The sequence below is a fragment of the Lepidochelys olivacea genome (genome assembly GCF_965140295.1).
Source record: "Lepidochelys olivacea isolate rLepOli2 genome assembly, chromosome: 1".
In the NCBI taxonomy this organism is placed as follows: Eukaryota; Metazoa; Chordata; order Testudines; family Cheloniidae; genus Lepidochelys; species Lepidochelys olivacea.
Genome location: NC_140411.1, coordinates 279,986,557 through 280,001,931, shown reverse-complemented (window position 1 = coordinate 280,001,931; position 15,375 = coordinate 279,986,557). Strand labels below are relative to the sequence as shown.

The following is a 15,375-nucleotide window of genomic DNA, read 5'->3' as shown; positions in this document are numbered from 1 at the left end:
CGAAGACAAGGACTGCTGATAACACCAAACCCCGGGAAGGGGGTGAGACTGGAGCAGTGGGCACTGCCGGAGGGCAGTGTCCTGAAGAGGATGCCGCAAGCTGGGAGCAATGCGGGTTGAGATGCCAATCTAGGGCGAGAGATGGACGGGACACCCTGGCAGAGGGTGTGCTACATGAACTGAGCTAATTCCCAGAGTGAACAACAGGAGGTGCTGTGGTGGTGAGTCTCAACCCTGTCGCACATTCCTGTAGGTGATTACACACTGCCTATCCTACTGTATCTCCTGGTAACTGCTTCTCACTTATTTCCCCTCTTCTGCCAAATCCTCCCTTCTTCCCTTTCTAATTCCCAGCCCACAAAGAGCTTTAAAATCATTTATTCATGATAGTATTTGATGATTTTTTCTATGAATATTTGTGTGACTAAAACTCCACTTACCTGCCTGTTTCTTAATTAAAAGATTGTAACTCGTGTTGAAGAAAATTGGTTCTTTTAATCTGCAAGAATATCTATATATACTTTTCTGTTGTATCTGCCCAGCACTTATGTTAAGGGAATTAATAATCTCTGACAACCGTAATTGAGACCATAAAAACTTCTGTTGCTGTTCTTGTTTATGGGGCAACTTTACCTCAAAATTAAGTCAGAAAACTTTCTTTAAAAAGTTAAGGTTTAAAACCTTTCTTTTCCTTTTAAATTTACTTTTTTTTAAAAAATTAGTACCAAAAGTTTAAATCCAGTTGCTACATAAAGCCTGCAGGAGGGGAAACTTGCTTTGACAGATCTTATTATGTCACTAAACAGCAAAGTCCTTCTGCATGAACAAGATTGTTAATTTCTTTGTTACTTCCCAGTCTGGGAGCTTCTTCCAGAAGCCATTTCCTTGCAGGGATTACTGAAGGGAGAGACAGCACTTCCTCTTCCTCTCAGTGGCCCTCCCATGGCCTTCCTGTATCTCCTCTTTCTGTTTTATAGCCTCTAGTACTCCACATATGTTTGTAATTTGCTTAGTTCCTGCCTTTCTTGACCTCCTCAAAAACACTAAAAGGCATTTCTCAATAAGGCCAACCCAAAAATTCTGGAGTTTTTTTACCAACCGATTTGGAGATACAATCAGACAAAAAAAGAGGAATTTTTTTTCAGAGACAACAAGAGAAGACTTCTTAAATGCTCTGACACCTCTGAGAGGGTGGAAGCATAGGCAACTTTCCTTTACCTTCCCATCCCTGAATCTTGGGGGCTGATTCAGATTCAAGTTAAGGCAACATTATAACTTTAAATACTCCTTTTCAGATTTTTCCAAACTATCTGAAGTTCTCTCCAGAGATAAGATGTGGCATTTGAAATTTGATTTCTTTTGTGGGAATTTTATGGTGACTTATAATGGGAAGCTAACTTCAACCTTGACTATGAAGCTGATACTACCATTCCATAGTGCAAGCAAGACTCCCAGATAGGTAACTGGTGGCTGCTGATCTGTGTGCAGACTACAGGAAAATACTGTAACAGATTAACATATAATTTTATTTCTTTATCACAAACTGAGATGTTTAAAAGAAAAGACAGTCAAGACAGATAAAAAACATGCTCTGTCTTGGGTTAGTGTTTTATTCCAGTTATCTACACAAATTACTGTTTGTCTTGCTACCTGGTGTTCGTGTAAAAAAAAAAAATCTCAATAGTCACTGACATCATCTGATATGGCTAAGAACTAATTTTGAGGTTGCTCAAATATATGCACTGGTTTCATGACTTTTGCCCATTTTCTATTTTTATTTCTAGCTATTCCTGATTTTCATTTTATACATATACATAAAATAACACAGACTACACTTTGACATGATATACAATAGATTGGAAAGTAGCTTGAAATGTCACTTCCTTCTATACCCCAAGCAGAAAGGTCTGAGCTCTTGTGTGGTGAAGTTATGTATGATTTGTTTGTCTACAAGAGACAATATAAATCTTGAGACTCCTATAGCACCATGTTTTGGATTCTGAATTTATTCAGAATTAAACAAGTTAAACATTTTGCTTCTTAATATGAAAAGACATCTTAAATTACTCCCATTCTGTGGATGTGTTAGGTGTGGTTTGAAACATCAGAATAATTCTATAAGTATTGCTCTCCTCTATGAGCCACGTGGAAGTAGATTCAAATCTGACTTCAGGACTGGATCTGTACTAGGTTCTAACAATCCAGTGCTGTATTTAGCAAGGTGCTGCACTACCAATGTCATCCTTCAGATGAAATGTTACACAGAGTCTGGATATTTGGGTGGATATTAAAGCTCAGACAGCACATTTTTCAAGCAGATAGGTATCATGTACCAGATATGGACTGGTTACAGAACTTCTACCCCAGAGGGAGAGACAGGAGATGTGGATTTTTTAAGACCTGTTAATACACTCCTGTATGACAGGTTTCAGAGTAGCGGCCATGTTAGTCTGTATTTGCAAAAAGAAAAGAAGTACTAGTGGCACCTTAGAGACTAACCAATTTATTTGAGCACGAGCTTTCGTGAGCTACAGTCCACTTCATCAGATGCATTCAGTGGAAAAATACAGTGAGGAGATTCATATACACACAGAAAATGAAAAAATGGGTGTTATCATACACACTGTAAGGAGAGTGATCACTTAAGATGAGCAATTACCAGTAGGAGAGCAGGGGGAGGGGTGGGGAGAAAACCTTTTGTAGTGATAATCAAGGTGGGCCATTTCCACCAGTTAACAGGAACCTCCAAGGAGTTGTGGGGGGAGGAATAAACATGCTACATGCCTCCAGCTTTCACCCAGACCACACCACACGATCCATCATCTACAGCCAAGCTCTACGATACAACCACATTTGCTCCAACCCCTCAGACAGAGACAAACCCCTACAAGATCTCTATCAAGCATTCTTACAACTACAATACCCACCTGCTGAAGTGAAGAAACAAATTGACAGAGCCAGAAGTCACCTACTACAGGACAGGCCCAACAAAGATAATAACAGAACGCCACTAGCCATCACCTTCAGCCCCCACTAACCCAGGAACCTATCCTTGCAACAAAGCCCGTTGCCAACTGTGCCCACATATCTATTCAGGGGACACCATCATAGGGCCTAATCACATCAGCCACACTATCAGAGGCTCGTTCACCTGCACATCTACCAATGTGATATGTGCCAGCAATGTCCCTCTGCCATGTACATTGGTCAAACTAGACAGTCTCTACGTAAAAGAATAAATGGACACAAATCAGATGTCAAGAATTATAACATACATAAACATAGTCAGAGAAGACTTCAATCTCTCTGGTCACTCAATTACAGACCTAAAGGTCGCAGTATTACAACAAAAAGACTTCAAAAACAGACTCCAACGAGAGACTGCTGAATTGGAATTAATTTGCAAACTGGATACAATTAATCTTGGGCTTGAATAGAGACTGGGAGTGAATATGTCATTACACAAAGTAAAACTATTTCCCCATGTCTATTTCCCCCCACCGCTCCTGGGACGTTCCTGTTAACTGCTGGAAATGACCCACCTTGTTATCACTACAAAAGGTTTTCTCCCCACCCCTCCCCCCGCTCTCCTGCTGGTATTAGCTCATCTTAAGTGATCACTCTCCTTACAGTGTGTATGATAACACCCATTGTTTCATGTTCTCGGTGTATATGAATCTCCTCACTGTATTTTTCCACTGAATGCATCCGATGAAGTGAGCTGTAGCTCACGAAAGCTCATGCTCAAACAAATTAGTTAGTCTCTAAGGTGCCACTAGTACTCCTTTTCTTTTTACATTCCTGTAGTTATTGCCAGCTCAGGTTAGGTACATTACACATGCTGCCACCTAGTGGCTGAATAGTATAATACAGTTTAGCATTCTATTACATCTCTTCCTTTATGTTTTATATTGCCAACATTTACAAAATCATGCTATGCTTAAAGTTCACTACATACCAGTCTGTTAAGTGTTTCTGAATCATACTGGTTTTATCATTACACGACCCAAACATGTACCTAGTGGACAGCCAGATAACCAAGTTGTTACAACAATGGTCTCTGGTCAGTTTTGGAATATTGGAGTCGTCGTCTTATTATTATTGAAATTAAGAGGAACAGTCACAAGAGTAAAATGCCTGAAAACTGCATGGAATTTTTTTTAAAATACCATAATAGATGCTCATTCTATGTATCCTCCTTCCCCCGCACCGCCCCAAAGAAAAAAAAACAGTAAGAGGACCAAAAAGTGCCACCCAGACTAGCTAACAGAGTAAAAGAGGCTGTTAGAAACAAAAAGACATATTTTAAAAATTGGAACTCAAATGCTATTGAGCAATATAGAAAAGAACAAACTCTGGCAAGTCAAGTGTAAAGACAGGCCTAATTGGGCAGGCCAAAAAGAATTTGAAAAGCAACTACTAAAGACAAAAATTAACAGCAAATTTTTGAACCTGTATTGGAAGCAGAGAGCCTGCCAAACAATCAGTGCAGCCACTGGATGATTGAGGTGCTAAAGGAATGCTCAAGGAAGACAAGGCTGTTGTGGAGAAGCTAAATGAATTATTTGCATAGGTGTTGTGAGGGAGATTGCCCATCATTCTTTTTATATGACAAATCTGAGGAACTATCCCAGATTGAGGTGTCCATAGAGGAGGTTTTGGAACAAACTGAAAAATTAAACAATAAGTCACCACAACCAGATGGTATTCACCCAAGAGTTCTGAAGGAGCTCAAATATGAAACTGCAGAACTACTAACTGTTGTAAGTAAATCACTTAAATCAGCCTCTGTGCCAGATAACTGGGGGATAAGCTAATGTAATGCCATTTTTTTTAAAAAAAAGGCTCCAAATGTGATCCTGGCAATTGCAGGGCAGTGAGCCTTACTTTGGTACTAGGCAAATTGGTTGGTTGAAACTACAGTGAAGAACAGAATTATCAGATACCTAGATGAACACAATGTGTTGAAGAATCAACACAGCTTTTGTAAAGGGAAATCATGCCTCGCCAATCCACTAGAATTCTCTGAGGGGGCCAAAAAAAATGGGGACAAGAGAGATCCAGTGCATTCAGTGTACTTGGATTTTCAGTAAGCTTTCACAAGGATCCCTCACCAAAGGCTCTTAAGCAAACTAGGCAGTCATGGGATGAAAGGGAGGGTCTTTAATGGATCAGTAACTGGTTTAAAAGATGGGAAGCAAAGGGCAGGAATAAATGGTCAGTTTTCAGTTGAGAGAAGTAAATAGTGGGGTCCCCTATGAATCTGTACTGGGACCAGTGCTGTTCAACATATTCATAAATCTGGGGAAAGGAGTAAATGGTGAGGGGCAAAGTTTGCAGATGAAACAAAATTACTCAGGATAATTAAATACAAAACTGACTATGAAGAGTTAGAAAAGGATCTCGCAAAACTGGATGACTGGGCTAGAAAATGGCAGATGCAAAGTAATGCATCTTGGAAAATATAATCCCAACTGTACATACAAAATAATGGGATCTAAATTAGCTGTTACCACTTAAGAGAACGATTTTTTGGAGTTTCTGTGGACAGTTCTCTGAAAACATCTGTTCAATATGCAGTAGCAGTCAAAAAAGCTAACAATGTTAGGATCAGTTAGGAGAGGAATAGATAAGACAGAAAATATCATAATGCCACTATATAAATCCATGCTATGCCCACACCTTGAATACTCTATAGAGTTCTGATTGCCCCATCTCAAAAGAGATACAATAGAACTGGAAAAGGTACAGAGAAGGGCAAAAATGATGAAGGGGTATGGAACAGCTTCCGTATGAGGAGAGAGATTAAAAAGACTGAGACTTTTCATCTTAGTAAAGAGACAACTACGGTGGACCTGAGAAAGGTCTATAAAATCGGGAACGGCATGAAAAAAGTGAATAAGGAAGTGTTTATGCCTTCTCACAACACAAACCAGAGATCACCCAATGAAATTAATAGGCAGCAGGTTTAAAACAAATGAAAGTTAGTACTTATTCAGACACTGCACAGTCAAACTGTAGAACTCATTGCTAGCAGATGTGAAGGCCAAAACGCTGAAGTTCAAAAAAGAATTAGATAGCCATCAATGGACCTATCCTACATGAAGTTATTAGCCAATATGGTCAGGGATGCAACCCCATGATCTAGGTGTCGCTAGCCTCCAACTGCCAGAAGCTGGGAATGGACGGCAGGGGATGGATCACTCGATGATTGCCTGTTCTGTTCATTCCCTCTAAAGCACCTGACTTTGAGAAGACAGGCTACTGGGCTAGATGAGCCATTGGTCTGACCCAGTATGCCCATTCTTATGTTCTGAAGATGTTCTGTCTGCCATCTGTAAAGTTTGCTCTTTTTTTTTTTTTTTTTTGACGAACAAACTGTAGATGTTGAGGGTTTCTGTTGAACTCTCTGCTGGATTCGAGCACATGACGTGAGCAATTTTTTTTTCATTACAACATCTGGAGTTTTCCATCCTTCTTTCCCCCATCCAGTTTGATGCAAACATGGTCACCAGGTCATAAACCCAGAAGTTCTCTAACTAGTGACATCTCTTGTAAAAAGATTTGTAAACTCTTTTTTTGCTTTTTTTTTTAATCTGATTTGGCTAATCTCCTCATGGATGGCCACTTTAGAGAGAGGTCCTTTTCCGAAGTCAGAACTGTAGTTCTGAGTTTTCCCACCAGGAACTGTGCTGGACTATATCCAGTAGCTGTTATCAATGTTGATCTGTAGCTCAGAAGAGCAAGGAATGGATCATCCTGCTGTAGGATTTTCTTGGCTATCTGTAGAGCTCTATCAGCCTCCCTGTTCATTTGTGGATAATGTGTGCTGCTAGTAATATGATCAAAATCATATCTCATTTGGAGTGTCTTAAAGTCCACTGCTGTGAATTGTGGTCCATTGTCCATCATTAGTTGTTAAAGAATACCAAAACGTGCAAAAGTGCACTTCCGTTTCTTGATAACGCTACAACAGGTTATGTCTTTCAAGTAAATTATTTCTGTATACCTGGAAAAATAGTCCACTACAACCAGGTAACGATGTCCCTTGAATTCACATAAATCAGCAGCTTGTCTTTTCCAAGGTCTGTCTGGTAAAGGTGTTATTAAAGGGTCTTTGTGTTGTGTCAGTCTGTTAATTCTGCAATCTTCACATGCAGATAGCATATTCTTTATATCCTTGCCGATGCCTGGCCACCACACTGACTGGTTGGCATTTAGTTAGTCCTTGATGTCCTTCATGGATGAGGTTTAGGATTTCTCCTCTTATTTAGTTTGGAATTACGATGCAATTGCCTTTTAATCATGAGTCCATTTGACTTGCTTAATTGTCCACATACTGCAAAGTAGTCTCTTATCGCTTCCTTGGTGTCCTTTTAGATACTCTGGGCAGCTGGCCCTCACATAACTTAGAACTTCTTGAAGTTGTGTGTCTGTTAAGGTTGCTTGTTGTAGCTGGTGTAGTCTTTTCTGGCACTGGTCTGTATGTGTTCATAGCATCCATTTACTCATTTGGAACTCATGGATAGTTGAGTGTGATGGGCTTGGGCTCCAAGACAGAGTGTCTGCTACTATCCGATTTTTTTCCAGGAATTTAGCAATTGGGTTCAATTACTAACCTTATCAATGGATGACTGCATATCAGCAATGCTTGATCCTTGTCTTTTCCATTGATGAGGGTTATAAACAGATTATGGTCTGTATTCAGCATAAACTAATCCAGTCCACAAAGATATCTGTGAAAGTTCTCACATGCCCATATGCTTTTCAGGTACTCCTTTTCAATCTGTGCATGTCTTTCTGCTTCTGTGAATGTGAGAGCAAAATGCAACTGGCTTCCACTGAGTTCCATGTTGCTACAGTAATAAATCACACAGGCCATAGCTGCTTGAAGAAATGACCTGTGCCTGCTGAGAGTGGGAGGGAGGGGTATAGTGAGGGCAGGCGGCTTCAGCAGTGTTTCTGAGCATGCTAAGTCAAAGTGTTGGGGGGTGGGCACATGACCCTGTATTTCCCTCCCTCCCCCATACACACATCACCTCTAGCTGCTTGCATCTGCACTGACCGTTGTGGGTTTGTTCACATCATAGTACTTGAGAACTGGAGGTACTGAGATGAGATAATTTCTTTTACCTTTTTTGAAGGCAATTTCTGTCAGACTTTAATAGTTCACTCAGTGGTTTTGTCACTATAGAAAGGTCTTGGATCAATCAAGGCCATTTACCATCCCCAGCAGATGTCTCAGTTCTAGTACATTCATTGATGTATTCAATTCTCAAATTGCTTTTACCTTCTCAGGGCTAGGACTGATTCTGTCATTGTTTACTGTCTGTCACAAAAACTTGATTTTGGGATAAGCAGAAAATGCACGTTTTTCTTGTAGTTTCAGTCCAGACTGACTGACTAAGATTAGACCTTCATTGAGGGTTTCTTCCATGGAAAACCCATACATCATAATATCATCCACTAAGACTACAACTCCATTTGTGTTTTGCCATCTTCCTTTGGAAAATTTCAGGTGCACTGGTAATCCCAGAAGGTAATCTTTGAAAGCAAAATCTCCCAAAGGATGTGATAAATGTAGTCAGTTTAGCATTTCTGAAGTGGAATGGGTAGCCTGAGGAATATCCTCTGTAAACTGCATGATTCCTAGGAATGTAGCTTCAAGGCATGACTATTGTTGTGACTAATGTTACTCCCTTCCCATGACACAGAAATCCCTGCTGAGAACACAGAAGTGAGAACCCATGTTTGGGACCTAACTGGCAGCAGAGCTCATGAACATGTCAAGCTGCCATTGGGGAATGGAGGGCATTTAGAGTCACTTCAACTCTTTGTCTGATTGGTGACCTACAGGGCTAAAAAAACCACCATGGCCTATCTACCCTTTTACTGTTCTGTCTCTATACAGGGCTTGTAATGCAAGAATATATGCAGCCCAAAACCAGTCGATTTTTGTGACAAAATTTTCCTCTTCTGCAGGTCCTGCATGGAAAATGATAAACTAGCCCCAGGTTTTCAGAGGACATCTTTGCTCAAAAGGTCACAGAATGAATAGTATGTAACACCTTATTGTAAAACACTTCGGGATCTCTTCTTTACAAAAAAATGAGATGTAAACACATTCTATTAAATCAACAAGCTCTTCATGGTTGTTTCTGTGGAAGAACAAGGATTCTGTGGTATTTTGACTGCACTGAGGACATTGTGTAGCTTTTGACACCAAGAGAATCCAGAATTGGCAGTAAAACTCCAACTTTTAGGTTAAGAACCTAAAATTTAACAATTATAACACAGTTAGATATATAGAGAAGGGAAAGAAAATTGATATATGCCGTGACAAAACAAAGAGAAAAACAAAAAAAATTTTGTATATAGTGCAAATGGAGTTTGTTGCAAAGTCTTCTTCAAGTAACTCACCCACAGAAATGCTTAAAGATGTGATGTACTTAATTTAAGCTTCCCAGAAAATACATCAGGACTACAGAAGACTGATTTCAGAAGACTTTTGAATAATGTTATTAATATAATGTATGTGTGACCAATAATATTTTAAGACTCACATAATCCATTTTCCCAATGAGTGGTATTTTTTATAAAGCACTTAAACAAGGTAATTTTCAATGACAGCGATTAGATCCCCACTCTTGCATGTTCTTCTCATCTGTTTTATAATGTGGTCAAACTGACTGACCTTTTTTTGTCTAAACCTTGTTGGATCTAAAAAGCCCAGCAGAGTAGGCATTGGAGCCAAATCTTGCTCCCATTATAGCTACTAGGATTTGCTTATTGAGTTCAGTATAGCAGTATCAGGCCTTTAGTGAGTACACTACGTGGAATGGAGACCCTCGAAGTAATAGCCAGATGCTGCGTCAGCTGTTCTTGGGGACATGGTCAGTAGCAATGACAATGGCATTAGCATTGTTCTCTCTGAGTAAGTGAAGTTAAAGCCCCAGCATGATGCATGGGGATACTGTGTTGTTGCAATTGCCGCCTCTGAGATGACAAGCAAAACTCAGACCCTGACCACTTGTAGTTATCCCAAGGCAACTTCCACAAAAGGGTGTTATCAGCCTTGATGCCCGACCCAGAATTTCTACTTAGATATTTATAGTCTGTCTACCTGGAAAAAAAATCTCCTTTTTCAATTTTAATTGCCGGCCCCCCCCCCACTTTCCCTTCTTAAAATACTGTGTGGCTTTGCATCAAATCCCATTACAGCAATGACTCCACTGCAGTGGCTGTTATACTGTGTAGGTAGGAATCATTGCCCCCACCAGTGAAACACAACCACACTACTGTGACAGAATCTGTTGAAACACGATACAACAGTATTTTAGTGTTGTAAGTTAGTGTGAGAGTTGATATTACAAAGGAAAATTTTCAATTAGGCAGAATACACACATCTGGTTAGGATTTTTGGTCAGAAAACTAAGGCCAGTCTCCTTGGGCAAAGACCCTGTCATACTTTCTCAAAAGCATTTGGAATAACTTTGTGTTTTCTGGCCAACATTCTCCCTGCAAAATAAAACCAATTTGAATGTCCAAAGGTCAGATTCTCCCCTCTGTTGCACAAGACTATATATTGAAGAGGCGAGACTGGGCCATATTCGCTGGTATTGCCCAGCTGGTTTGTGTTGCTCCATTGCAGGGAGTGTGGATGGGGAAAAAAGGGTATGGCTGGTCCGTCCCTCTGTAACCCATAACAAAACTGTGCTAGTGGTTAGAACACAGATGGAGGTTTATAGGTCTCCTATTGCCTTAGAAATAATTAGCTTAGCCCTTCACCTCAAACGATAGAGGCTCATGATTTTAGATACAGGTGTACAGGTTCAATCACAGATTACTTGAGCTGGGATGTTACACACATATCTAAGTGTTGTAAAAGCCATTTGGAGCTGTGGGCAGCCAGTGGAAGACAGAATGGCCTTCAGCTCTAACTTTCTTTGGCAAGAAATATGGTAATAGGACAATACAGGATACGGGGCACATGGTAGAAGTAGCTTATTGTCACCTTTATACTCTCCCTTTAATGTTTTACCAAGCATACCTTGGCCAAACCAGAGAAACTGGCTTGGTATTTATAGATAGAGACCTGCACATACAACCAACATATATGGAGGTAATACCCATGTGAAAAAACCCATGTGATACATTTTTCATATACCTTTGGCTCCCTCACTGCCTCTTTACCTTCTAATCTACCTCCTCCTAATCAGAGCTGCTGTAAATTGTAAAATAAGGTTTTATCTAAATCTGAATTTTCCATGGGAAAAGACAGCTTTCAGCAGAATTTTCTGCCAGGAAAAACAAAATGAAACCTTTTGTTTCAGGTTAACATTATGCATCCCTCTGAGCTACAATAGTACCCCATGGGAGTTGTAACTGAGGAAACCTCATGCCACCATTCTCTCTTATGGACCCAGCTTCTGAGCCAGACTAAATCTCCAATGATTCACCACAATCTCAATCTGTGGCTGAGCAACCATGGTTCATCACGGGACAAAAAATTTCATCTTAGGTCAACAAATTGAAATGAAACGTTTCATTTTTAAGAATGTTTAAATGTTTTGTTTTGATGTTGAAATGAAACAGTTCCAAAGTGAATTTTTCTGACATTTTCATTCTGTGAAAAGTTTTGATATTTCAACTTTTCATCCTATTTGGGATTAAAACAACTGTCAAAATATCAGAATTTCCCACAGTACAGTAATACCATTTTTCAATCTGTTCTCTCCTAAACTATTCTAAGGGCTTCTCTGCAAGGCAAGTTAATGTGTGACAAATCAGGGTTTGAATTTACAGATCACTAGTTTGCTGCACACTAACTCACCCAGTGAACCCTGCTACAGTGCACTAAATGTTCTGCAGGACTTCTGAAATGGGAGTATATCACAGTGTGATGTCAAACTGTTAGTGCAGTATAGCAGGGTCAACACAGGATGTTATTGCATGGCAAGCTAGTGGGCTGTAGATTTACACGGTGTAGATTTACACTCTGGGTTACCACACACTAATGTCCCATGTAGACAAATCCAAATGTTCCATAACTCTGCTCTGAATAGCTTCAAGCAGCCACCATTCTTTTAAAAAAATAATAATAATAATAAAAAAAGTCTGTTACAAAACTTTCCTTTTTCTCTACCCCAAATGTGAAATTCTCCCCTCCACCCCCAATTAGACCTGTCCAAGGCCCAAAATTGGTAAGATTCAGCTATAGGCAAGTCACGCCTTTTCTATACATTAAAATGCCATGACCTTAAATTCAGTTAACTTGCAGCCCTGACTAGGTGGAATTAGAAGCATTATACCCTTGGAAAGGGGATAGTTCTAGCTTCTAGGGATAGGGTCTGGAATCATAGAATTGTAGGACTGGAAGAGCCCTTGAGAAGTCTTCTAGTCCAGTTCCTTGCACTAAAGGCAGGACTAAGTGTTATCTAGACCACCCCAGATGGGTGTTTGTCTAACCTGCTCTTAAAAATCTCCAACGATAGAGATTCCACAACCTCCCTAGGCAATTTATTCCAGTGCTTATCCTACTCTGACAGTTAAGAAGTTTTTCCTAATGTCCAACTTAAACCACCTGCCATAAAAATAAAGGGAAGGTTAAACCCCTTTAAAATCCCTCCTGGCCAGAGGAAAACTCCTCTCACCTGTAAAGGATTAAGAAGCTAAAGGTAACCTCGCTGGCACCTGACCAAAATGACCAATGAAGAGACAAGATACTTTCAAAAGCTGGGAGGAGGGAGAGAAACAAAGAGTCTGTCTGTGTGATGCTTTTGCCAGGGACAGAATAGGAATGGAGTCTTAGAACTTAGTAAGTAATCTAGCTAGATATGTGTTAGATTATGATTTCTTTAAATGGCTGAGAAAATAGCTGTGCTGAATAGAATGAATATTCCTGTCTGTGTGTCTTTTGTAACTTAAGGTTTTGCTTAGAGGGATTCTCTATGTTTTGAATCTAATTACCCTGTAAGGTATTTACCATCCTGATTTTACAGGGGGGATTCTTTTTTACTTCTATTAAAAGTCTTCTTGTAAGGAAACTGAATGCTTTTTCATTGTTCTAAGATCCAAGGGTTTGGGTCTGTGGTCACCTATGCAAATTGGTGAGGATTTTTACCAAACCTTCCCCAGGAAGTGGGGTGCAAGGGTTGGGAGGATTTTGGGGGGAAAGATGTGTCCAAACTATGTTTTCTCAGGAACCCAGATGAAGTTTGGTGGTGACAGTGGAAGTCCAAGCGCAGAGGGCAAAAAATAGTTTGTACCTTGGGGAAGTTTTAACCTAAGCTGGTAAAAGTAAGTTTAGGAGGTTTTCATGCAGGTCCCCACATTTGTACCCTAGAGTTCAGAGTGGGGAAGGAACCTTGACACCACCCGTGCTGCAATTTAAACCCAAAATAAGCCCCCCCCTTTTTTCTTCAGTTGCATCATATTGCTAAAGCTCTTTATATATTAACCTCATAAAATCTCTGACATATGTGTTTGCTGAATTTCTGTAAATAGTATATATGGTGGTAAACTATGGCAGTTCTCAGGACTTGTTTATTATTCAACTAAATGCTAAAAACTACTATGTGGCAGAAATCCTCTGCTTATATTTTTTTCAGCCTTTTAAATATCATAAACCCTACTAATCTCCAAAGGATATTACTGACAATACTTGTTTATGCAAATTATGCTAGTCACTAAACCTAACACTAAACCTAACAGCTAAGAGAAGCTACTACATATTGATATACATACATACACCAATACATCTATATAAACTTCCTTAAAATTCATGTTAAAAATGTTTACCTTAATAAAATATCACTCCTTGCTTGCTAAACACAGATACACTTTAGGCTAGACTTTAAATATGTGCAGGTGACTTTCACGTAACATAACACCTGCTAGTCAAATCCAATATGAAGAGACCTAACCTGCAATGTTCGACACTTCTAATAACAATGAAAAAACATTCTATTCTTTGAATATAACTAATGTATTCATAAAGTTTTGTGGACTACTGCTCCTCAAATATTAATTTGTGGTGAGTATTTTCAAACTCTTGCGGGACTTACACAAAAACAGGTGTACAATTACATTTAAGAAATCTGTACAATGAATACTATAAAAATTCCCTGGCATTCAGAGTGCTACATTCCAGATCAAAACCTTTATTACACGTAGTAAGCTTTTTTAAAAAGTCAAGTACTAATGTCTAGTTAGGAGAGAGAACTGATGTTGCTACCTCTTTATTCACAATTCCTCTGCAGGGAATTGCAATTTGAGATGCCCATATTTTCTCAGCAATCACTTGCTTCTTGAAATACACAACATAGACTAGCATCTCCATGTGTGAGAGATATGTTTGCTCCATGCTAAATGGAGAGAGGTGTTTATGCCAGTGATGTAACTTTCATGGACTGTTTTATAACAAATTACTAGTGGCCACAAATAAGTTATGATCTAATTTTTATGTAAAATCCTTACTAACCGCCCCCAGAATGAAGCTAAGAAATGAAATATGAACGTTTCAGTTGTTAGTCATGCCTTGTCAAAGATTTTCTTTGGATATGCTACTCTCAGTATGTACAGTACACTCCAAGAACTGAGAAACAATACTGCTGCTCTGCTGTATCGTAAGTGTGGTAAAGCAAGGAGATAACCTGCTGAGTAAGCTTCTTTCCATACTGTACCTTTTCATCCAAAGCCTTATGGTGCTCAAACAAAGATTTCAGTGCTTTGAGAACTTCAACTTCACTTGAAACTCCTGAGGGGGACTGTGCTTGCCGTTTCACTACCGTCATCCTCAGAGACCTTTCATGTCTTGAAACAAGGCACTCCAAATGCTCCAGTAACAGCTGTTGGGTTTAAACATAAAGGGACATCATTCATTTGTACCTAAAGGTCAGAAGCATTACAATTACAAACTGCACACTACCAAATGACATGGGCTTGGCAACCTCCCTAGCTGAGGACTCTCTTAAAGATACTGCCAGCATTCCCTGACTCCAAGTCAGAACACACAAGAAAATGAATTTTATTCAGATCTTCTTAAACTGCTGTGCACATTTGAAAACAACAAAATTGCTCTTAGATTTATTGTTGCCTGTCTAAAATCCACTTAATGTATTTAATTGATTTTTTTTTGTCACAGTAATTAATGGAATGTTAATAACAAAAACAACTAATATAGCTAACCAACTAGTGCAGTCTATAATTAATGCCTGAAAATCAGTCACCTAATTGTAATTTGTTTCATTTCTACTAAAACTGCATTAACAGAGAATGCAAAAACAAGCAATGTATTTTCATTAAAGTTTTAAAACACTGTATTTATTCTAAATGCATGTTGCATAGCTAATGGTGCATGTTAATATGGCAAGC

At 39.3% G+C, this 15,375-nt stretch overlaps 1 protein-coding gene across 4 annotated transcripts in view; it reads right to left on the bottom strand.

Annotated features, from left to right (window-relative positions):
- PPFIA2 (PTPRF interacting protein alpha 2) overlaps window positions 1-15,375 on the bottom strand; it is a 611,661-nt gene that overhangs the window by 230,059 nt on the left and 366,227 nt on the right. For all 4 annotated transcript variants that reach the window (XM_084639583.1, XM_084639582.1, XM_084639585.1 and 1 more), the window contains one exon: window positions 14,685-14,849. In XM_084639583.1, the coding sequence (XP_084495709.1) occupies window positions 14,685-14,849 (165 nt within the window). The remainder of the gene's footprint in view (window positions 1-14,684; window positions 14,850-15,375) is intronic.